The sequence below is a fragment of the Pristiophorus japonicus genome, chromosome 13, assembly GCF_044704955.1.
Source record: "Pristiophorus japonicus isolate sPriJap1 chromosome 13, sPriJap1.hap1, whole genome shotgun sequence".
Lineage (NCBI taxonomy): Eukaryota > Metazoa > Chordata > Chondrichthyes > Pristiophoridae > Pristiophorus > Pristiophorus japonicus.
The window spans coordinates 53,396,285-53,421,998 of NC_091989.1; the positions used below are offsets into that span (position 1 = coordinate 53,396,285).

Below are 25,714 nucleotides of genomic sequence, written 5' to 3' on the forward strand. Positions count from 1 at the left end.
TTTGGAAGTGGCTCAGTGAATTGCAGTGAATGGTGAGATATTATGGTACCCTCTACCCCTCCCTCAATGGTGATTTGTGTGAAACAAATGGCTTGGGATTGCAGAGATGCTTTATGATGTTGATGTGGGGTGCTGCCAACCTGGGACATCAGTGTGGCAGCCAAGGTGTAATCCTGGTCATGGTGAGGCTATCCCTGGTCTCCCGGGCAGCAATGTGGTTAGATGCTGATGCACCTGCATCCTGTGCAGCATCAGGTGATTGCGGAGAAGGTTGTTGTTGTTGGTGCTGCTGGTGGTGCTGCTGGTGTGACTGGTGGTGCTGGTGTTGGGGCTGATCGTGGTGGGATTCTGAGGATCAAGGTGAGATTTATTCAAGGGCACCAATGCTGATGGAATAGATGGCAGGTGAGGTTGAGATGACAGAAGCGATCTGTCAATGGTGAGAGAGGTTGTTCGAAGGAGGTGACAGTGGATAGAGAGTTTACTCCAAACACTTCCAACCTGCATACAGCTCAAATGTGTCTTCCAAATTCTGTAGGTTCTAGCTTCTGAGATTGGAAAGTGAACAGCTTTGACATGGTAGTTTTTATACCATATTTGCAGCAGTCAACTATTCAATAGAATGGATATTGATGGAACACCTGACTTACTTACCTGACGTGATCCCCGAGTACCGTGAACCTCGTCAAAAAGCTGGAAAAATGGTAAGTACAGCGCAAAATGGTGTTTAATTGGCTTTTAACAATCTCTTAATAATCTAAATTGTCACCCCCGCCACTTGGTGTCGAGTCTGTTAACCGCTAACAGTCCTGACTCCTAGGAGACTAACGTGGAGGCAGAATGACAGCGGGCTCCTGACCCGCTGTTAATCATTTCTATTTTGACAGCTAACCCATCTCTTATCCCGCCCTTTCAGTGCCGGTAAAATTACAGCCATAGTATTTCTTCTTTCTTTCAGGAATATTAAACTGACTGGTTGTTTTTCTAACATTCAAAGTGCTTCCTCTCAGAGATTTCCAAACTCAATTTATATTTGGGAAAAGAGTTATCACGACTACCTTGAATTTGTATATCTGACTTCTTCAAAAAGGAACCGTCAGTCAAATATAAATGCAATCAATCACACAGCATTATTTAAGTTTGAATGATATAGTTCTTAAATTTGTATATGAAAAATCATATTGGAACATGCCCAACATATCACCCTGGCTTTAGCTGGCTGATAAAGTCCACATACACTGTGACTGTGTTTAATGGGGCAACTACCAAACCAACACGAAACAAAAATAAAAGAACATCTTTGTCACACCTGGAAGCACGCATTAATTATTACTAAAGTGGGGTGATTTTCAACTACCAGCTGTCTGTCTCTTGCCTGAAAGATTTGTGGCCAGTGTTGAAGATCGGGGGAGGGGAGGGGAGGGGGCACATCGGCTGCCCCATTGATGCTCAGAGGATACAATCTTGAAGTGGGACAAGTAAATGGGCGAGCAGCACAACTGCCTGTTTCAGGCATGAGGCTGCTTAAATATGCAAATCAGAGACCAACGGCAATTGCAGGACCCTGTTTGCAACCTTCAGATACAAATGGGTGGAGAATGCATTCGTCCTGAAAAGCCAAGCAGAAAGTTCAGGTGGAAAAGGACCTGTGCTCAATTTTCATGTGTATAGCATACATTTATCAGGCACTATATGAATGCTAAGTGCAGGAAAATCACCCCTCATGTATTTTAAGGTGTAATTAGGCTTTGGTCAGTTGTAAAGGCTGCAAATGGGTTTTTTCACACCACCTGGGAAATGATTTGGACACAATAGACATATTTTACTCCCCCTCTCCTCCCAACCTCCCGAGCCCATTGCATGTCTGTGTGATGAGTCCACCCCATCGGGAAATTCACTATATACACGTTAACTTAAACAACTACCAATAACACTGACATTTATTTCAAATCATAGCTCCAAATTATTACATCACACAAACATATGTTATTGACCTGTTGTGGTGGCAGTTGTTGTCGTAGATATTGTAGAGGTTGTACTTTCTAAAGATGAAGATAGATAAGAGTTACTTCAAACATCACATTGTCAAATGTCCTTTTGATTTACAACATCAGTCATATTTGGAGAAAAAATGTCAAAATTAACGCCGGTGATTACACTGTCCCTTGAAGTGGACAGTCGGGGCAGAAGTTCACTGCTACCTGAAACGGGTCGCACCTACCGCTTTTGATGTATTTTCGCTGCCCTGGTGGATGAGGTGGCCTCTTGTCCAAAATTCAGCTCTTTGTCACTTTTTTTGAGCAGACCGGAAATTGGTCATAATGGGGGCAATAATGCAGCTTGAACACACGAGAGGGGCGGAAGTGGAGGCGGGACGGAGTATCCGCCACTGTCAGTCATCAGCATAGCGCTGATGACATCATGACGCTTGTGCGACACCACGTCTCTCCCCTTCACTTAAAGGAGAGAGCCGCTGCGAACTCTGCGATTATTTTGGACCACTGGGCCACCAGGGAGGGTTTCGGCTGGGCCAGCAGCCTGGCACCTAAGAGGGGGTGCCAGGCTGCCTGTTGGCGGCCTGGCCGAACCCGGGGGGCACAACTGTCCAGCTGACCTATGAATCGGCCAACAAAAAAAATAAAATGGCGGCCGCGGCAGTGCGCCCTCCTCTTGAATGGCCGCCGCATAGCCATGATGTACACACAGCGAACATAGTGCACCAACAGAATAAAACTGTTGAGGCACTGCTCGATGACCCGAAGATTTTTTCCCCTGAAATTAGGTTGAAGTGCGGGAGATGGGCAGTGTGCACAGGTTCACAACACTCTGGGTGAAAAAGTTTCTCCTCATCTCGGTCCTTTTTGGCTTACCCCTTATCTTTAAACTGCGCGCTTTGATGATGCATTTCGTAAGGGGCAGCAGCAGCGGGGCAGAAGTGGGGACCACCGGGAAAAGCACCAAAGAGAATTTCGCTAGCGGCGTACATTTGACTCCAAATTGCCGGCGTGACCGCCGCTTTCCAGCAGTAAGAGGCATTTTTGGGAAGCTGAATTTTGACCCCGAAGTCTCCTCAGGAGTTAGAAACATAGAAAATAGGTGCAGGGCCCTTCGAGCCTGCACCGCCGTTCAATATGATCATGGCTGATCACACAACCTCAGTACCCCACCCCTGCTTTCTCTCCATACCCCCTGATCCCTTTAACCGTAAGGGCCACATCTAACTCCCTTTTGAATATGTCCAACGAACTGGACTCAACAACTTTCTGTGGTAGAGAATTCCACAGGTTCACAACACTCTGGGTGAAAAAGTTTCTCCTCATCTCGGTCCTTTTTGGCTTACCCCTTATCTTTAAACTGTGACCCCTGGTTCTGGACTTGCCCAACATCGGGAACATTCTTCCTGCATCTAACCTGTCCAGTCCAGTCAGAATTTTATAAGTTTCTATGAGATCCCCTCCTTTTTTAAAAAGTGGGTTTACATTAGCTACCCTCCAATCCATAGGAACTGAACCAGAGTCCATGGAATGTTGGAAAATGACTACCAATGCATCTACTATTTCTAGGGCCACTTCCTTAAGTACTCTGGGATACAGACGATCAGGCCCTGAGGATTTATCGGCCTTCAGTCCCTTCAATTTCCCTAACACCATTTCCTGACTAATAAGGATTTCCTTCAGTTCCCCCTCTCACTAGACCCTCGGTTCCCTAGCATTTTCGAGAGGTTATTCGTGTCTTCCTTAGTGAAGACAGAACCAAAGTATTTGTTCAATTGGTCTGCCATTTCCTTGTTCCCCATTATAAAGTCACCTGATTCTGACTGCAAGGGACCTACATTAGTCTTCACTAATCTTTTTCTCTTCACATTTCTATAGAAGCTTTTGCAGTCAGTTTTTATGTTCCCTGCAAACTTACTCTCATACTCTATTTTCCCCTTCCTAATTAAACCCTTAGTCCACCCCTGCTGAATTCTAAATTTCTCCCAGTCCTCAGGTTTACTGCTTTTTCTGGCCAATTTACATGCCTCTTCCTTGGATTTAACACTATCCCTAATTTCCCTTGTTAGCCACGGTTGAGCCACCTTCCCTTTTTTATTCTTACTCCACACAGGGATGCACAATTTTTGAAGTTCATCCATGTGATCTTTAAATGTCTGCCATTGCCTGTCCACTGTCAACCCTTTAAGTATTATTCTCCAGTCTATCCTTGCCAATTCACTTCTCATACCGTCGAAGATTCCTTTCTTTAAGTTCAGGACCCTAGTCTCTGAATTAACTGTGTTACTCTCCATCTTAATGAAGAATTCTACCATATTATGGTCACTCTTTCCCAAGGAGCCCTGCATGACCAGATTGCTAATTAATCCTCTCTCGTTACAAAAGACCCAGTCTAGGATGGTGTGCTCTCTAGTTGTACCTAGATCGCTCTTTTATTCTACTCTGTTAAGAATCTTATCATGTTCTATTTTCTCAAGTGTACTCTGCAATGAACTGTATCTGCCATCTGTCTGTCCACTCCTCCATTCTTCCCCGTAGTTTGACAAACTTCTAATTTGGTAATATCAATAAACTTCATTGTCATTGCCCTTGTGACTATCTGTTGCTCTTTGCTCCCAAGGAATCTCACTATTCATGTGACTATATTCCTTTTAGTTTCAGATGCCTCAAATTTGGTAACATTTGGAGACCTATTAAATACTTTCTGAATTTTTTTTATCTACACACAGCATTCAATGCACTGACTTCCTCAGAAAAGTCATCAAATGTGAAATGCCCTTCAAAAATCCATGTTAAATAATTGTTAACTAATTACCTCATCATAACTAAGTGTTCATTATTTTTATCCTGTATTATGCACTCTAGAAGTTTACTCGTAATCAAGGTAAGACAACTGGCTTTCAATTTCCTGGGGCTTCCCTTTCCCCTTTCTGGAATGGGATGTAATACCTGCCGTCCTCTAGTCCTGTTTCAAAACATTTTGGAAAATTATGGCTATTGCCTCCTCTATCACCTGACCAACATCATTCAGTATTCTGGATTCATGCCATCTGATCCTGGTGACCTTGATATTTTTAGTCCCATTCATGTCGATAGTTTCCTTTTTGAATATTTGCTTCCAATAGTAGCTCTTCTACATCCTCCTTATGCATTCCTAAAGTTCCCTTTTCACTTTCCTTCACAATATGGCAATAATTTTCTTAAAATTCTTGGCATATATAGCAACCAAAATGTGAAACAGAATTATAACTTGGAACACAAATCCACACATAATATCCAATAGAGTTATTCACCTGTTGAAGTGGTGGTTGGAGTGGTGGTTGGAGTGGTGGTTGGAGTGGTGGTTGGAGTAGCAGTTGGAGTGGTGGTTGTCTCTGGAGATGGAGAAAAGTTATTTCAGTTCATTACATCACAACAATATCTTTTTAATTTTGAGTATTAGCCACATTTGGTAACACGGCTTCAGTATTAGGAATGATTCTCATTTTTAAAGCACACATTAATGGAATGTTGAGATAGAGAAAGTGAGGCATGTGGCCTCTTCAGCTGCTGTCACTGATGTTTCAAAAAAGCACAGTAAGTATTTGAAGCCACTGCGTCATTGCTATTTTATGATAAGGACAGGGGCAGTCCCCCAGGCTAATCTTGAGCATGTGTCCAACTCAAATACTCACTGATACATTCGTCATAAAGCTGTGTTGTTGTCACTGAAAAAATGTTCCCATTAAGTTGGATCCACAATAAAATTTGAGATTTATCCCTTTTCTGTTTTCTTGATTTAAGACCATTATTCTATAATGAGATATTCCAAAGGCAAAGTGGAAATCCTGCACAAGTAACCACAGTGCAATCATCCCTATTGCACTCCCATGTTTTATTCTGTCACATGCCTAACCTGCCTGTCAAGGAACAATCAACGGCCCATTTTACACACCGTCAGATTTTATTTTGAATGGAAAGTAAAAATTGTCAGAATGTGAAATGGGCACTTCATCCGAATCGATTAGTTTCTTGCTGGGCGGGTTAGGTTAAAATTGCCCCATGTTTCTCAATTGCAACATCTCCTTTTACTTCCATGTGTAACAGTCAATTTATAGTCTCTGAATCATTTTAGTAAAAAGTTTTTGAGTAAACATGAAAGTTTGAATGATACTAAATATCTTCACTTGTCCTAATTTTACATGGTTTGCATAAATCATTTGGCATATTCAGGAAATGACAATAGTCAAAAATTCTTGAATCATGGGGGTTTTGTTCTAAACAAATGTACAAATTGGAACATAATTGTTCAGGAAGAGAAAAGCTATTGGCAGCAAGATTGAACACAAGGGCTGATTGCACAATTGGGCACTTGCATGAGGTACCGGTTGAGAAATCAGAAGCTCGTAGTCCCGAATCTTTTTCCATTAATTTAAATGTATATAAGATCAGGGCCTGCTGGTTGCAGTTTCCCAACCAGTGCTGCTAGTGACACCACTCCTCACTGGAGCACCCATTTAGGGAATCAACCCTATACTTTGTCAAACTGCACTTAAACGCATGCGATTCATTTGTGGGTGGAATCTTGTAGTTGTGATTGTACTTTCTAAAGCTGAAGAAAAGCCATTTCATATCATTACATTGGCACCTATCGTTTAATTTTAAGCATCTTTTATTTGGTGGCATGTTAAGTATAAAAAGTTCAGTTAACTTGTGCAAATAGGAGGTTTCAAAAATACATTGGCATCTGTGAATGCCAAATTTAAGAAGACACGGATTCCTGTATTGTTCTGGAGTGTTATTTGGATGTCTTGAACATGATATTTGCTTGGCCAATGGAATAATTAGTGGCAAATATCCCTTGTGAACAATCAGTGTATATTCTTGAGCATATAACACGAAACCAGCCAGCGCTTTGAACAGAAATTGCAATATTACACAAGGAGGAGGAACTGTTGTTAAGGGTTAGGAGCAGAATATATTCAAAAGCTCAATATCACAATTACTATGGATTTAGAATTGAGGGGAGAGTTGTCCTTGTTTTAAAAAAAATATTATTCTTTGATTAATATGCAGTGAAAACAATTTTATATTAGAAAGTAGATTTATAAACTGCTTGACTTATCACAAGTTCTGCACGGAGTTCACACACTATACAGAGGGTTAAGTTGGGAAACAGTACTTTGTAGATGATTTACTGTGCTGTATGCATTACTGAAAAATAAAGTTTACTTACCACAGCTGACCATTCCATCAATGCACATACTGTAAAATATTAAATGTTCAGATTTATTTTTAGGAAATCAATTTTAAAAATCCTTACACTGTATATAGTTTCCATATGCTTTTCAATCATCTTTACACTACAGGTACCAGTTAGAGATCGGTACATTTGTAGAAGTAGATCAGAATTATACTGCTGACTCTACTTCACTCTCTGGTGAGGGAAAAACAGAGTTTTTTGCGTGTCTAATCCCCAGTATCCATAAGTCATTTACATTTTCACATTAATATATTGCTTTCAGCAGACACTGAAAGGATTAAAATGAACATTTACAATAATTGGGGCTGGATTTTTGACTTTTGAGATTTCGGAGCTGCAATGGAGGCAGGGCAGGCCTGATACTGCCTGGAAAAGGTTTGCGTCCTCCTCTGCAAAATTCAGAAAAAAATTAGGTTCCATGATCGGGGGTGCAAAATCAGGCTTTACACGAGGACATTTTTGCGCCCCAGCTGAAAATCGTGGCGTTAAATAAGTCAGGATAATGTGCAGGACAAGGTTGTGCAGATGCCCTGATTTTTGTTGATTGTGCTTGTAAATAGTTTCTTTAATTTAATGCATGTCATTGTTGTTCAGTGCCCTGTATCATAACATTGTCTATTGTATGGTTTTCTTTTGGTGGGGGAAGTTTTTGTTACTTTGTTACAGTAAAATGTATGTTTGATCCTTTTCCGTTGGTGTCCAATGTTCACTGGAGATGTGCCTTTAAGGGGGCACATAGTGTCCAGTATTATCTCCATCCCTCAGTTTCCTCCATTTAGGAGAACCGGTCCATTATGAGCTGGCGACGTGTGATTCTTGGTCCGGCAGCATCTCCACGCTGCCTCCCCGTGGATGGTGTTGCTATCCAATGGGGGCCTCACCAGGCTCCTCTTCATCGGCCTCCTCCTCCTCCTGAGGTGGGCCTACAATCCCCACTGGCAATGCCTGGCCCCTCATGATGGCAAAGCTGTGCAACATGCAGCACACCACAATGCATTTGGAAACTTGTTGATGGGAGTATTGAAGGTTGTAGGAGATGGCATATCTCTGTCAGCACTTCCTTTCAGAAGTGCAGTCTTGTCACACACTGCTCCTCAGAGAGCTTGAGGTATGAGCATTGGTGCCTGTAAACCCATGGGGGGTAAGCCCGCCTCCCTCTACGTCTTCGGCCTCTCCTCATTCGTGGCCCAACATGGCCAAGAGCCCCTGTTGTATCCTGACGCCGCCTAGCAATAGCATGGAGGATGATACGCTGGTGAACTAGTAATGCCCCCATTAAATTCTTTCAGTGAAGAAGTAAGGACACTGTAATGGCAGATAAAAGTACCGCTTTCAAGTCAGTGCTTCATGCAGCGTGCTGTATGCAAACGTTACAGTCAATGAGACCTGCGATATAGAAGTCTCCTCCCTCAATTACATACACCACAAATACCGCCTACTGGACCGTGGAAACGCCTGGTCTTTCAGGCATTTCCTGGGATGGACGTATAATGGGGCATTAGGGCCTAGTCCGGGGCGCTAGCATAACGTTGCATGCTTGACACCATGATCTCACTGAAACTAGAGGGCGGGGCGGTAAGTTTTTGCGGCGCCGCAAACCCTGAGTCGAATTTGCCGACCGAGCGGTAAAAGCTGCATGCCCATCGTTATGCCTAAAAACACCCTTTACCGCCCCTCCGAGGCACTACCAAAGGTGATAGGGAGCCAAAAATCCAGCCCTTACACTATTTTGACAGACAGCATGTGAGCATTTTGAATTTAGCTTTGCACCAGTTTTACTTGTATTGTAGCCAGAGTAACATCAAAGCATCTGAGGATATATTCTGCAACTTTAGCATCACTGCAGAAAGGCCGAGGGGGACGAGGAGGGTAGGAGGGAGAGAAACTAGAAGTTCAAAGTTCTCAGGGTTTTCCTCCTCTTTTAACACCCGGTACTGTTCTCACCAATCAAAAGTGAAAAACATCTCCAATATTCACAGATTACTAAATCACCTTATTTTAAACTAGTTTACTCATTAAAGGCACAATCAAAACCACTTTATATTAATAAATCATGTTTAGCTCATCTTGAATTGTTTAGGATGAAGTTGCTATTCAATGACAAATCCTGGGGCTAAATATTGTGTTTGGATAGCGAGTGGTTGGCCCATTTTAAATCCTGTCCGATTTTCTTTTGCATTGACTTCAACAGAAAAAAAAAAATCGGGCAGGTTGTAAAACGAGCTATTGATTTGCTATCACCGAAGGGCATTTTCATCCTCTCCCCTATGCTTTAAATAGCATTTATACTAACAATATTCTGGTGATAAACTACTTTTTAACAGTACATGAAACTGAAATTGGCCTTTTTTGAATAAATAAGAGGATTTGTTATTCTGTTCATGTGTTTAAAAATATGGGACCCAGAAGCGGCGGAGTCGAGGAGAGGCGGGGTCGTGGCCCAGGAGCGGCGGCGTCAGAGGTGAGGTGCTGCGGGGTCGAAGTCGAGGAGCGGCGGGGTCGTGGCCCAGGAGCGGCGGCGTCAGAGGTGAGGTGCGGCGGGGTCGAAGTCGAGGAGCGGCAAAGACGTGGCCCAGGAGCGGCGAGGTTGTGGACCAGGAGCGGCGGGGTTGTGGACCAGGAGCGGCGAGGTTGTGGACCAGGAGCGGCGGGGTTGTGGACCAGGAGCGGCGAGGTTGTGGACCAGGAGCAGCGGGGTCGATGAGCGGCGAGGTTGTGGACCAGGAGCGGCGGGGTCAACGAGCGGCAAGGTCGTGGCCCAGGAGCGGTGGGGTCGTGGCCCAGGAGCGACGGGGTCGAGGAGCGGCGAGGTTGTGGACCAGAAGCGGTGGGGTCGTGGCCCAGGAGTGGTGCAGCATATAACAACAGCGGGGTCGGGGCCGAGGGATGGTGCAGCAGAGCTTGGTCTCCAGTTGTCTTGGTTAACACTTGCCACTGGACCAAGGCCTTGCTCTGTCAAGCCCGTGTGGTGGCTGGTGTGCAATGGTCACCCCACATTCAAAGAATTTAGGCACAGGCATCTACCACCCTTCAAGATGTAGCTCGGGACCTGGAATGTCAGGTCCCTTATTGAACCTGTGAACTCATCTTTTTTTTGGTGTAGACGCAGATCATCCTCAAGACGAGGGACTGAATAATACTACTATACTAATCTAATGGTTACAATTTCAGTATAAGTCATCTGTACTTTCAATCTAATTTAAGTATCAGGGTAGCAATATGCATTCACCAAGTTACTTACTGTTTAGCAAATTAATGCAAGTTTTAAAGAAATTTTCAGTTGGATTTCAGTTTTGATAGCAAGAGAAAATGGCGCTTCAGAAACTATAGCAACTGATATCGTAATGTGAATGGGTCTAATAGCAAACGATCATATTCAGCTTTAATATTACATATTACAATGAATTTACAGCACAGAAATGAGCTCCTTGGCCCCAGATCTATGGCAGTGTTTATGCTCCACATGAGCCTCTTCCCACTCTATTTCCTTAATCTAACCCCATCAACACATTCCTTTATTCCTTTCACCCTCATGAATTTATCTAGCTTCCCCTAAAATGTATCTATGCTATTCGCCTCAACTGCTCCCTGTGTAGCGAGTTCCGCATTCTAACCACACTTAGAGTAAAGAAGTTTCTCCTGAATTCCTTATTGGTTTATTAGTGACTATCTTATATATATATATATGGCCTTTAGTTTTGGATTCTGCCAAAAATATAATTATTTTGATTACACATTAGTCGTAATAACTAAAAATAAAAATACATGTTACGGATACTTTACCAGTTTCCACAGGCAGGTACGTTTTCATTTGCAATATATATTTGACCATTGTAATAACAAGTACACTCCTCTATGTTGACACATTTCATTGTATTTTCATCCAGATAAGGAGCACTCTCTGGGCACTTTGGATAGCAGCCTAATTATTAGAAAAAGTTATAAAATTAGTACGAGGTACTGATAATATCGGTATCATATTATCAATGGATTATATCATATTTTATCATAATTATATCACAGTAAATGTTATCATAGTTTATTAGATATTAGACATGAGAGGAATTTCATACTTATTTTGCCCATCTCCATTTTTTCGATTAATAATTAATTCTTTGAAACCCAAAATAAATTAATTATTAGCTACTACTGGGCAACGAACTACTGAAAACGGAACCTGTAGTCATCTGAGGGCGATATCCCAAACTGAAAATGTTAAGACACTTCAGGCAGCTGAGTGACAACAAATTGCTTTGCTAACAGGAGCCCCTCAGATTACAAGCAACTTAGGGAAGTCTATCTGTTCGAAGCATTAAGCCCCCATCAGTGTCACCTCAACACGATTCAATATGAAATTCACTCATCGTCACTTGTGAAGCATCAAATTTTCTGCTTCGTGGATACCCACTCTTTCAGAACTCCTTCCTGCTCAGCCACTCTGATGATGTAACTAATGTGAGTGATGTGGGCGGGAGGAGTGGGGAGTGCCCCATCTATTCCAGAGCAGTTTCATTCACTTCAATGAGAACTGGCACTTTAAACTGGCCCATGAAGCCAATCCCAAGAGACTTGACCACAGGATGTTCAATACCAACCAGTTCTGCAGCAGTACCCAACTGGCAGGACTGTTTCCATGGTCAGGTAATTCCGAATTAACGCTCTTAGTCCATTAAACATGCCAGCTCCCACTGAAATGAACAGAGCTGCTGATGTCACTACATTAGTTAAGTGCCTGAGCACCTCGAGTCTCATTGCCAAGAGCATGCAGAAACCAGGCGCAGGCAGCGGAAGGAGCATGCGGCAAACCAGTCCCGCCCACCCTTTCCCTCAACGACTGTCTGTCCCACCTCTGACAGAGACTATAATTCCCGTATTGGACTGTTCAGTCACCTAAGAACTCACTTTTAAGAGTGGAAGCAAGTCTTCCTCGATTTCAAGGGATTGCATTAAATGGCAACAAATTACGTACATTTTCTAACTTATCTTTTAAGGATGGAGCTGAGTCTTTACTTTAAAAAGAAATACGAACACAGCAAAAAGGTGCTGAAAGAAAATCACTTAGCCTGAAAATGTGATCACCCAGCAGTTTCTTCTGCTCGATGAGGGAGAAAGTATTTCCAAAGAATCTGCGAGCTATTGAAATACACCGTACATTAAAGATATTTTTCAAGATTTCAATCAGATTGTCTTTAGTTTAATGGAATAATTTCATCAGTGCATAATGGAATAATTTAATCAGTGCATATAAATGTATTGAAAATTTGCAGTATTACTGGAATTCATTGAATCTAACCTTCCGTCCGCCTCCTTCAACTTTGTTGATCACGTTGCTAACGAAATATAAGTGCCACCATCACTCTCGGACCGGAACCAATGTCCTAGGGGGAGTGTTTGCTAGTGCTGTTGGGGAGGAGTTCAACTAATATGGCAGGGGGATGGGAACCTATGCAGGGGGACAGAGGGAAATAGAAGGGCGGCAGAAGCAAAAGATAGAAAGGAGAATAGTAAAAGTGGAGGGCAGAGAAACCCAAGGCAAAAAGCAAAAAGGGCCACATTACAGCAAGATTCAAAAGGGGCAAAGTGTGTTAAACAGACAAGCCTGAAGGCTCTGTACCTCAATGCGAGGAGTATTCGGAATAAGGTGGATGAATTAACTGCGCAGATAGCAGTTAACGGATACAATGTGATTGGCATCACGGAGACATGGCTCCAGGGTGACCAAGGCTGGCAACTCAACATCCAGGGGTATTCAGCAATTAGGAAGGATAGACAGAAAGGAAAAGGAGGCGGGGTGGCGTTGCTGGTTAAAGAGGAAATGAATGCAATTGTAAGGAAGGACATTAGCCTGGATGATGTGGAATCGGTATGGGTGGAGCTGCGGAATTCCAAAGGGCAGAAAACGCTAGTGGGAGTTGTGTATAGACCACCAAATAGTAGTAGTGAGGTTGGGGACAGCATCAAGCAAGAAATAAGGGATGTGTGCAATAAAGGTACAGCGGTAATCATGGGCGACTTTAATCTACATATAGATTGGGCTAACCTAACTGGTACAATGCAGTGGAGGAGGATTTCCTGGAGTGTATTAGGGATGGTTTTCTGGACCAATATGTCAAGGAACCTACCAGGGAGCTGGCCATCCTAGACTGGGTGATGTGTAATGAGAAGGGACTAATTAGCAATCGTGCTGTGCGAGGCCCTTTGGGAAAAAGTGGCCATAATATGGTAGAATTCCTTATTAAGATGGAGAGTGACAAAGTTAATTCGGAAATTAGGATCCTGAACTTAAGGAAAGGTAACTTCGACGGTATGAGGTGTGAATTGGCTAGAATAGACTGGCAGAGGATACTTAAAGGATTGACGGTGGATAAGCAATGGCAAAAATTTAAAGATCACATGGATGAACTTCAGCAATTATACATCCCTGTCTGGAGTAAAAATAAAACTGGGAAGGTGGCTCAACCATGGCTAACAACGGAAATTAAGGATAGTGTTAAAACCAAGGAAGAGGCATATAAATTGGCTAGAAAAAGCAACAAACCTGAGGACTGAGAGAAATTTAGAATTCAACAGAGGAGGACTGAGGGTTTAATTAAGAAGGGGAAAATAGAGTACGAGAGGAAGCTTGCAGGGAACATAAAAACTGACTGCAAAAGCTTCTATAAATATGTGAAGAGAAAAAGATTAGTAAAGACAAATGTAGGTCCCTTGCAGTCGGATTCAGGTGAATTTATAATGGGGAACAAAGAAATGGCAGACCAACTGAACCAATACTTCGGTTCTGTCTTCATAAAGGAAGATACAAATAACCTTCCGAATGTACTAGTGGACAGTGGGTCTAGTGAGAATGAGGAACTGAAAGATATCCTTATTAGGCGGGAAATTGTGTTAGGGAAATTGATGGGATTAAAGGCCAATAAATCTCCGGGTCCTGATAGTCTGCATCCCAGAGTACTTAAGGAAGTGGCCATAGAAATAGTGGATGCATTGGTGATCATTTTCCAACAATCTATCGACTCTGGATCAGTTCCTATGGACTGGAGGGTAGCTAATGTAACGGCACTTTTTAAAAAAGGAGGGAGAGAGAAAGCGGGTAATTATAGACCGGTTAGCCTGACATCAGTAGTGGGGAAAATGTTGGAATCAATCATTAAGGATGAAATAGCAGTCCATTTGGAAAGCAGTGACAGGATCGGACCGAGTCAGCATGCTTTTATGAAAGGGAAATCATGTTTGACGAATCTTCTGGAATTTTTTGAGGATGTAACTAGCAGAGTGGTCAAGGGAGAACCAGTGGATGTGGTGTATTTGGACTTTCAAAAGGCTTTTGACAAGGTCCCACACAAGAGATTGGTGTACAAAATCAAAGCGCATGTTATTGGGGGTAATGTACTGGTGTGGATAGAGAACTGGTTGGCAGACAGGAAGCAGAGAGTCGGGATAAATGGGTCCTTTTCAGAATGGCAGGCAGTTACTAGTGGGGTGCCGCAGGGCTCAGTGCTGGGACTCCAGCTCTTTACAATATACATTAACGATTTGGATGAAGGAATTGAGTGTAATATCTCCAAGTTTGCAGATGACACTAAACTGGGTGGCGGTGTGAGCTGTGAGGAGGACGCTAAGAGGCTGCAGGGTGACTTGGACAGATTAGGTGAGTGGGCAAATACATGGCAGATGCAGTATAATGTGGATAAATGTGAGGTTATCCATTTTGGGGGCAAAAACACAAAGGCAGAATATTATCTGAATGGCGGCAGACTAAATAAAGGGGAGGTGCAACGAGACCTGGGTGTCATGGTTCATCAGTCACTGAAAGTGGGTACACAGGTACAGCAGGCGGTAAAGAAGGCAAATGGTATGTTGGCCTTCGTAGCTAGGGGATTTGAATACAGGAGCAGGGAGGTCTTACTGCAGTTGTACAGGGCCTTAGTGAGGCCTGGAATATTGTGTTCAGTTTTGGTCTCCTAGTCTGAGGAAGGACGATCTTGCTATTGAGTGAGTGCAGCGAAGGTTCATCGGACTGATTCCAGGGATGGCTGGGCTGTCATATGAGGTGAGACTGGATCAACTGGGCCTTTATTCACTGGCGTTTAGAAGGATGAGAGGGGATCTCATAGAAACATATAAGATTCTGACGGGACTGGATAGGTTAGATGCGGGAAGAATATTCTCGATGTTGTGGAAGTCCAGAACCAGGGAACATAGTCTTAGGATAAGGGATAGGCCATTTAGGACTGAGATGAGGAGAAACTTCTTCACTCAGAGAGTTGTTGACCTGTGGAATTCCCTGCCGCAGAGAGTTGTTGATGCCAGTTCATTGGATATATTCAAGAGGGAGTTAGATATGGCCCTTACGGTTAAGGGGATCAAGGGGTATGGAGAGAAAACAGGAAAGGAGTACTGAAGGAATGATCAGCTATGATCTTATTGAATGGTGGTGCAGGCTCGAAGGGCCGAGTGGCCTACTCCTGCACCTATTTTCTGTGTTTCACCCAAGTATCTACATTGCTATTCATTGACAGTTGTGTAATCCTTTTAGTCTGTAGCTCAGTGGGTAGCACTCTCACTTCTGAGACAGAAGGTTGTGGGTTCAGGACCCAGTCCAGAGACTTCAAAAATCTAGGCCAACACTCCAGTGCGGTACTGAGGGAGGAGCCGTCTTTCGGATGATATTTCGAAGAAGAGCAATATCCCTGATGTCCTGGTCAATATTTATCCCTCAGCCAACATCACTCAAAAAAAAATGATCTGGTCATTACCACATTACTGTTGGTGGAAGCTTGCTGTGTGCAAATTGGCTGCTGTGTTTCTTACGTTGCAACAGTGGCTACACTAAAAGAAAAATACTTAATTGGCTGTAAAGTGAATTGGGATGTCATGAAAGGCACTACATAAATGCACGTCTTTTTCTTTTCTTGCAAATGGTTAGAGAATAGCTTTTATTTTTATCAATGTATAAACAAAATAGTTAAAAATAAGTGACGTTTAATGGTTACTTTATCAGAAATTATTACTGTTTTTGGAACAAATTACAAAGAGTAATGTGTTTAAAATATTGTCAGAAGTAAAATATGATAGACTTTGGAGCCGAAATTGCCCCGCGCTGGGTTTAATGCGCACAATTTGAATTCGCTGAAAAGTTAGCGCCGGCCGAGATGGGAGGGATGAGGGATGAGTAATTTCAGCACTTTGTTCATGAAATCTGAGAGCTGCGCTGTTGGAGCACTAAATGGTCTCTGTGTGGCGCTGGAGGGGCGCTGCAACGATGGTGGTAGAAATGAGCAGCCAATTTCAGGTGAGTTTGATTCACTCATAATGAGTCACCTGGTCATTGGGCTTCTTAAAGGGGATGCTTGGCAGCTTTGTTCTGCTGATTGTCTTGTTCCTCACAGATCAGTAGCTGCTTGCTGACAGCCGTCATGGTAACTGGGAGAGGCAGTACAAGGGCAATGCGGTTCTCTGACGTTGAATTGGAGACACTGGTGGGGGCAGTGGAAGACAGGAGGCGCATCCTTTTCCCTCCAGCTGGGAGGTCCGCTCCACAGCTTCTGAGAGCTATTTGGGCAAAGGTGGCTGCCGAGGTGTCGGGCACCTCCATCCTTAACCGCACACCCACACAGTGTCACAAAAAGTTCAGTGACCTCACCCATGTGGTGAAAGTGAGTGCATGTTCCCCCAACCCTTACCTATGAACCTGTGAGCCTCTTGTCTGTTCCCACAACTCTTACAAAGCAGCCTCTGTGCCGACTCAGCAAACCAGCATTTAACTCAGGATGTGCCTACTCACAGTTATTGCCTCATTTGATGCTTTGCTTAGAATCACAGTTGCTTAAGCTGCCCATGCACTTCTTCCACATACATACGTGCACTGTGACTCACCAAGCTTCCTTTCAGGCCAAGATGGCACATAACTTGCTGCAGCAGCAGTAAACATGACGGAGGAGAACCTGAACTGCGCAAGCTCACAGACCTGGAGGAGCGAGTACTTCACCTTTTGGGCCCGCAGGTGGCCACACCCATGGCAGTGGGGACCGCCGAACCTGCTGGGGCCAACATTGGTCAGTGAAACCCTTCCTCTCACCCCACCTTCCACTTCAAGCAGAAGGCCTTATCAATTGGCCATTCCACATTCAGACCACCTTTTTTCCTGCATGCCTGCCCCGCTTCCCTCACTTTAATGCCACTCTTGTGCCATTTGTGCTTTCAGACAATGCCCTGGGCATGGCCCAGACTTTTCCTGAGTCCCCCCCCCCGCTCCGAACCCAGTCTGCAGGGAGAAGAAATGGGGGAGGAGGAGGAGAGAAAGGAGGAGGAGGAGGAGGACAATGCAAGCATCGTGTCACTGCTTCTCACACTCGCACGCACCAGCTCAGATACTGGCAGTACATGGACATTGCAGTTCAGCTTAGGAGAGGGTTCTGCATTGGGTGATGCACCGGGACCTTGCGGGTTGCAGCAGGGTCAAGGGGTAAGGCAAACTCAGGAGCCACCTCCTGGAGAGCGAGTTCGCACACGCGTTCTGCTCCACAGGACTCACATGAGGACCTCATGGGTAGGTGCTTGAACAAAGGGTGATGGCCTTGCACTCCGACATGATAGGGGCAATGGTAAGGGTGCCCGAGAGCCTGGTGCAAGTGGTAAGGAGTGTGGAGGAGTTCCTCTCCGGCATTGTAGACAGCTTTGCACATACCATGGAGCCCATCATTGCCAGTGTGCAGATGATGGTGGACTCCCAGATGGACTGGAGATCCATACCTCATGAGGTGTCTCATGGGCTTCTATTGGTACACAGGCGGAAGCAACGCAACGTCTTCCTGCTGCAATAGAGTCAATTGTTGCTCGCATGGATGCTCAGGCTACTCTCATGCAGTCTCAGCATGATGCCACTCAAGCCCTGACTGCTGCCATCACCGCTGGGTCCATCACGGTCCACCGGGGATCACACTGTGCTGCAGCAGCCCAGCAATCAGTGCTCCAACAGATTGGTGCAGAGGCTGAGGTGCTGCTCTGTGGGTGTGGCACTGGGTCAGTGGAGCAGGAACCTGCCATCCTTTCTCAGGATTACAGCATTTCTGGTCCCACCACTGCCACTCCATCATTGCAAATATCCATTGCTGTCACCCAGCCAGTCCGTACTGCCGCCGCCCAACCTGAGGTGTTACAGTATGCAGCCGGGCCTTCCAGGCCCAGTGCTGGTTATGGGTGTTCGAGAAGGCCATCTGTAGTCTTTGGTTTAGAAACACAGAAGCTTTTCACCAGCCATGCTGCAGTCACACGGGAGAAACTGCAGAGAAGTAGTAGAATAGGTTTATGTAAAATGTGAAATGGCTATGCTTCGAGCAATGGCTGTGCCCTCATGATTGTCAGGTTGTGAAGCATGCAGCAGACAATGACGAAGTGGGACACCCGCTCAGGCGAATACTGCAGGACTCCTCCTGAGCAGTCAAGGCAGCAGAACCGTTGCTTCAGCACTCCGATGGTCTACTCAATAATGCACCTGGTGGCGGCATGACTGTCATTGTAAGAGTGCTGGGCAGGAGTGGTGGGGTTGCAGAGGGGAGTCATGGGGCAGGTGCATTGCAGGTAGCCCTTGTCTCCGAGAAGCCAGCCGGGAGTTGCATTGGGTGGCTGGAACAGAGCTGGCACACCGGTCAGGTGCAGGCTAAAGGCGTCGTGGCTGCTGCCAGGATAGCGAGCATTGACGGCCATTATTGTGCATCTGTGGTCACACACCAATTGGACATTGAATGAGTGGTATCCTTTTTGGTTTTGAAAGACCTCAGGATTGCAGTGCGGCACCCTCTAGGCAACGTGTGTGCAGTCTATGGCATCTGCACCATGGGGAACCGTGCCATCGTCACAAAGCCAGTTGACCGCTCCAGCTTCTTCTGTCTCAACATGGGGAATGAGATGTAGTCCATCCTCCTTCTGTACTGAGCATCTGTGACATCATGAATGGAGCAATGGGCGACATACTGAGAGATGTTGGAGATGTCTGCTGTGGCTCCCTGGAAAGATCCATTGACATAGAAATTGAGGGCGATGGTGACCTTCACTGCCACTGAGAGAGCCGTTCTCACCCTGGTTTGAGGCACAAGGTCTGGCTGCAGCAGATGGCACAGCTCCGTCACCACGTATTTTGTAAATCGCAGCCTTCGGGCACACTGCTCCTCAGAGGAGTGGACGTAGGAAAAGTGTTGGCGAAACATCCTGGGTGCATACGGCCTTCTGTTGGCACGTCTGTGTATTCGTCGTTCTCTGCCCACATTCTCATGGACCTCCTGCTGTTGGTCCTGCTGTTGCTGTCCCTGTGCATCCTCCTGCTGTTGTGCCTCTGCCTGCTGATTTTGCTCCCTTAGCCTCCCCCTGCGTCTTTCCATCTGCCTCTGTCTGTCCCTCTCCTTGTTCCTCTCTGATCCTCGGAGCATGGCCCTCGCCATGGTCCTCTCCCAGTGCAGGTGCCTCTCCCAGTGCCAGCCTTTCTCTTTCCCTCTTACGATGCCTCTGCCTGGCTAAATGACGACGTCATTGTCTTCTCCGAACCATCCTCTGTTGGTGAAGATGCAGGAGGTGGTCCACTGCCAGCACTGAGCCCATGATTTGCACAGAAAGTTGTGCTATGCAAATAGGGTTTGGCTGAAACAGGGAGAGTGATAGAAGCCAAAGGAAACTGAAGGCCGGCAATCAATGTTGGCCATGGCAGAAGCAAAAAACAAAATTCTTTCAAAGTGTCCAAAAATTTTGCAGACAAAAAATTATCTCGACCGGCGCGTCTATAAATTTTGCGGGCGCTGCAGCCTAACGGCTTCAAACCGATAGCAAAAGCTGTCGTTGGCATCGCCAAGTGGTAGTTGAAGGAGCGCAAGGCAATTTAAGCTGCCGGGGCGGTCACGAGGCGATGCAAATAGTGATGATCTCATCAGCGCTGTGCGCAGAAGAGCGTCGCGAGTGATGGCGGAGCCGTAGCGCAAAGCCGTAGTGCCATTAGCGAACAGGTGCGCAAATCTGCGCGGGTCGATGTGGTTGCTGCACACGTGCGGTAACTTACGAGCGCACCATTATTGCTGGCGCTAACTGGCACTGCACAAAGAGGCAATTTCGGACCCTTTATCTTTCATTCAGGTGGTATTCAGAGATTAAGGGGCCGAAATTGCCCCCCTCTAAGATCCAAAACCGCCTCTAAAAGACCTTTCCGACCGGGGTCAGGCGGATGCTCCAACCACCCCTGGGCCAGGGGCAGATTTCTGTCACGCCCCATGTTCCCACCCCATCAGCACTAACCGACCCTTTACCGCCTTGCGGCGATCCTTTCCACCCCGTGAGGGAAATTGCCCCACAGGAGCAGAGCCGCCGGCGGTCGGTGCCCCCGACACCCTTACCAGGAGGCAAGCTGCCAGTGGCTGGGCGGTGCATCCACCCTTAATGGGGAGAGCGCATCGCCGTGGCCGTCATTTTATTTTAATTGTCGGCCAACTCTGCAGTTGGCCCGACAATGGCGGCCACAGGTTTGACCGGGCCGCCAACAGGCAGTCCTGCACCCCTTCTTGGGCTTTAATAAAAGTAGACAACGTGAAATTTCAGCCCTGTGAATACTTGTTCTGAAGATAATTAATTGTTGATGGTTGTTTACTATAAAGCTATGTTATACTGTGCTGCTATTACAAAATCTATAAAGGCACTGGTTAAAATAGGTTAAGTTTTGAGGAATAAAATAACAAGTAATACTTTTCTGGGAAAATTTAAGATACGATTTTGTATTAATGAAAATTTGTGAGACTTACTTCATAGCAATGTTTCTCAATACAACTTTTAAAAATCCTGAAGCAAACTTCGAAAAGCATGCTTAACAAGGAAAATATTGTGACAAGTCGGAGAAAGTGTGGGCTGCAATATCTAAGAAATTAGGAAATGATGTAATAATATAGCAGTAAAGTACTAGCACTAAAACTAAGGTACAAAAGTGTTAACATCAATGCAACAAACTAATAATACCTTTTGTACACTAATGAGAGATTAACAACATGTTCCTTATCTGAATCATTTAAAAATGAGGATAGTTCTTACAATAAGTTTAGTTGTGATACACTGATGTGGGCTATTCGCCCAACAACTACCCAGCAATTGTCCACGAAACTCTTACCGTTGGTAAAAGCCGAACTCTCCACAGCTTGGACGACAGCAGGTAGGTGCGCAAATGCTTCGCGGATCGGAGGCGTTCTCCGGGGTACACCTCCAACCTTAATTTCAGGGCCAATATCTTATTTGTTATGGCTATCCTCAATCATTGTGTACACATTCACTCAAATGTATTTGAACCCCAAATTATGTAATTCCTTTTCTACCATTTTCTTCCTCTACTGAAGGTAATGGTTTTTGCTGGAACACAATTCCACAGTTACCCTCAGTTACCTCTCTCAAGTGGCCATTCATCTGTAATCCTAGATACTGAGTATTAGCAGGCTCTTTGACTATAAGGGGGCATCACAGTTTAAGTCCAATCCTATCCTCACCTGCCATTCACACACAATGATTTTTTAGCAAAACCTAACTGGTTCACTGATATCCTTGAGGGAAGAGAACCTGCCACCTCTACCCGAGTCTGGCCTAATCCCACAGTACATGGTTAACTCTTAATGCAGTCAGGACAAGTAGGGATTGGCAAATAAATAGTGCCATGCCAGTGCCACCCATTCCAAGAACTGAGAAAAAGCCAGAGGTAATGATCAGGAGTGGAAACCCTGGATGATCTTTCTCCTCACTAGCCCAGGGAGATTGAGATCAATGCTGTGCTCCCATATCCACCCACTGCTGATCTGACCTAGTGACACAGCATAACAAGAAACTGAATCTTGATGGGTGTGACTCATCACTACACCAGGTAGTGCACTAAATCATTAGTGGTGAAGGGGGCAACATTCGTGGGAACCCCGCCCCCCCCAACCCAGTGTTTGGACTCATTGGAAAGGAAATTTAATTTGGAACTATCTACCAGAAAGTTTGAAATCCTAAAGTACACATGGAAGAAACTATGAACTTTAATCGAATTTGGGATTTTACGAGACAAATTTTGTCTGTGTGGGCAGGGCTAGAGAACTAAAGGGTGGCTCTCCTACAAAGAAACCAGTTTGAGTATCGAAGCTATCTGGGTATTGAAACTAAAGTAAATTGTTGGACAATTATAGATATTCGAAAATCCTTCTCCACAAGAGACATTAACATAGTAACAATTAACCCAGAGATAGCTAACCATCAGCCTGAATCTGGAAAGCCATTTCAGCATATGCATAACAAACAAAGGCCCATCCAACCCGCATGAAAAAAAACCCAAGCACAAACAGACATTGCAAATACCAAGCTAATATTTCCATCAAGAAACTGATTTGGAAGATCAATACACCCGAGACCAGTTAACATTTTAATGAGCCCGCCAAAATATGACAAAGAAATAGCAAGCCCGCTAAAAATTACACAAAGAATCCGGGCAGATTTGGCACGAAGATTAGAACAGCTCCAACAGTATAACTAGGCCCTGCTTTAACAAAGTGTCATGTATTCAACTATCATTGTACCCCATGTATAAGCTGACCTAAGTTGTACACCTTGAGAACATTAACCACAAGGGGGTGAACTTGTGGGAGACACTCCTAACCTGGACTTTCAGGTATAAAAGCTCCACCCACCTTCATCACTTGAGGTCTTGGTAATAAAGGTAACTGGTCACAGTGTGACCCCCTCTCAAGTATGGGCCTCGTGTGCATTTATACTGTATAGAAAGGACATATCACAAAGGACATGCTTAGAGAATGCTATGCAGTTGCTACTGCCTCAGAAGACACTGCTAGGAACGCTTAGTATCAAGAAGGGAGCGAGACCACCACAGCAGTTGCAACTAACTTCTCCAGCTTTGACGTCCTGAAATCGGAAAAGGAAGGAAGAATATCACCATCGCGGCAGCAACCGACCACAGCCAACGTGGTACCACCAAAACCACCGCGATCGACCAAATTCGAATCAAAACTCCACAAGGAAGAAACTGAAGAATCGAAAGTTTCCACTCTACAATCTAAGTCCTGACGACCAACAGGTGAAAACATTACCTAAAGAGCCTTTAAACCTATTTCTAACGAAAGAAAACGGGTACTTACCCCATAAGTCCAAAACACGCCCTACCGCATCAGTGGACACTATCGAACTGAAGATTGCACAGTAAGCAGTCTTCTCCGACATTTGGGGTATGGCAAGCAGAACCTAAAGAATCCAGCAAATCCCGAAATCGCGAACTACCGCCAACTGACCATAAAGGATTGTTAAGCATAGTCCCTGTCTGCCCTGGAGTCTAACCTAGTCAGTGTCAGGTATTGGGAAGTGGGAGGTGTATTATTCACTGTAACCCCTTTGAATGTGTGATGTACAGTTCTTTATTAGAGTAATTATAAGTTTGACATTGCATTTTCTTGTCTTTAATAAAATCAAAGTTCTTTTGCACCAAACTAGTTACCTCTTGCATTTTATCACATCCCCCAAATAAATCCAGGGTCTAGAACCCAAGGGAGTGGAAGCAATTCGAACCGCTCAGAAGGTCAGAGGTGAATCTGACCCCCGGGACCACCTCTTACAGTGGTAACAGAAAGAAGGACTCTTCAGCTGCTTAATAATATATATATGAAGAAAACAAATAGAGAAATGCCTTTTAGCATACCTAAACTATAGTAGAATTATGAAATAATACCACCTTCAAGAACTGCAGAGAGCTTTTTCCGAATTGTATGGTCACTGCATGTTTTTGCTGTTAATGTTCCACATGGCTGATAGTGCCAACTGCATTCACCAGGGCTGTTATAATAGTCACAATATACAGCTGTAATGTAAAATAGAAATAGTTAATATGTAATCACCAGTAATTAGTTCAACAAAGGGACCTGTTCACATAAAAGTCCAAGGACCAGAAATTGATAACCCTACCGCTGGCCGCCGCCGAGTTTTCTCGACAGTCTCCCCCTTTTTGTCAGCGCTCTCCCCTCCGTGTGAGATTGGTGAGGTCCTCACACCGGCGGGGAGAGAAGACTGCTGGGGAGCGTCTTCTCATGTGCCGGCGTACAACGCTGAAAAAAGTCCTCCCACCCGCTCCCGCCCGAGAAAAGACCGCCACATGGAAGCAGATCTTACCTGGACGGTAGGTATGAAGACCTGCAAGAAAAGGTTAGTGAGATTTTTTTCTTTAATTCTTTTGCAGTGATTTTGTTTGAAAGGGTCCTCTGAAGGTTTTGTGGTGTTTTGTTTTTAATTTATTGAACATTTTTTTGAATGCATTCCCCCTCCCTGGGCCCAACTCCAGCCTCGGCGTAACTTTCTCCAGGATTGTATTTGCCATTCGGAATCCCACCCACTGCCCTCTACCGCCCAGAATCCCACCTACCGCCCTCTACCGCCCAGAATCCCACCTACCGCCCTCTACCGCCCAGAATCCCACCTACCGCCCTCTACCGCCCAGAATCCCACCTACCGCCCTCTACCGCCCAGAATGCCACCTACCGCCCTCTACCGCCCAGAATCCCACCTACCGCCCTCTACCGCCCAGAATCCCACCTACCGCCCTCTACCGCCCAGAATCCCACTTACCGCCCTCTACCGCCCAGAATCCCACCTACCGCCCTCTACCGCCCAGAATCCCACCTACCGCCCTCTACCGCCCAGAATCCCACCTACCGCCCTCTACCGCCCAGAATCCCACCTACCGCCCTCTACCGCCCAGAATCCCACCTACCGCCCTCTACCGCCCAGAATCCCACCTACCGCCCTCTACCGCCCAGAATCCCACCCACTGCCCTCTACCGCCCAGAATCCCACCTACTGCCCTCTACCGCCCAGAATCCCACCTACCGCCCTCTACCGCCCAGAATCCCACCTACTGCCCTCTACCGCCCAGAATCCCACCAACGCCCTCTACCGCCCAGAATCCCACCTACCGCCCTCTACCGCCCAGAATCCCACCTACCGCCCTCTACTGCCCAGAATCCCACCTACCGCCCTCTACCGCCCAGAATCCCACCTACCGCCCTCTACCGCCCAGAATCCCACCTACCGCCCTCTACCGCCCAGAATCCCACCCACTGCCCTCTACCGCCCAGAATCCCACCTACCGCCCTCTACTGCCCAGAATCCCACCCACTGCCCTCTACCGCCCAGAATCCCACCCACTGCCCTCTACTGCCCAGAATTCCACCCACTGCCCTCTACTGCCCAGAATCCCACTTACCGCCCTCTACCGCCCAGAATCCCACTTACCGCCCTCTACCGCCCAGAATCCCACCTACCGCCCCAGAATCCCACCCACTGCCCTCTACTGCCCAGAATCCCACCTACCGCCCTCTACTGCCCAGAATCCCACCTACCGCCCTCTACTGCCCAGAATCCCACTTACCGCCCTCTACCGCCCAGAATCCCACCTACCGCCCTCTACCGCCCAGAATCCCACCTACCG

At 45.6% G+C, this 25,714-nt stretch overlaps 1 protein-coding gene across 1 annotated transcript in view; it reads right to left on the bottom strand.

The window, feature by feature from the left end:
* LOC139278098 (mucin-2-like) overlaps window positions 1–25,714 on the bottom strand; it is a 115,841-nt gene that overhangs the window by 15,465 nt on the left and 74,662 nt on the right. The window contains exons 27-31 of the mRNA XM_070896757.1: window positions 23,966–24,091; window positions 11,020–11,158; window positions 7,210–7,238; window positions 5,288–5,368; window positions 1,995–2,042 (exon numbers count right to left, since the gene is read on the bottom strand). Coding sequence (XP_070752858.1) covers window positions 1,995–2,042; window positions 5,288–5,368; window positions 7,210–7,238; window positions 11,020–11,158; window positions 23,966–24,091 — 423 coding nt within the window. The remainder of the gene's footprint in view (window positions 1–1,994; window positions 2,043–5,287; window positions 5,369–7,209; window positions 7,239–11,019; window positions 11,159–23,965; window positions 24,092–25,714) is intronic.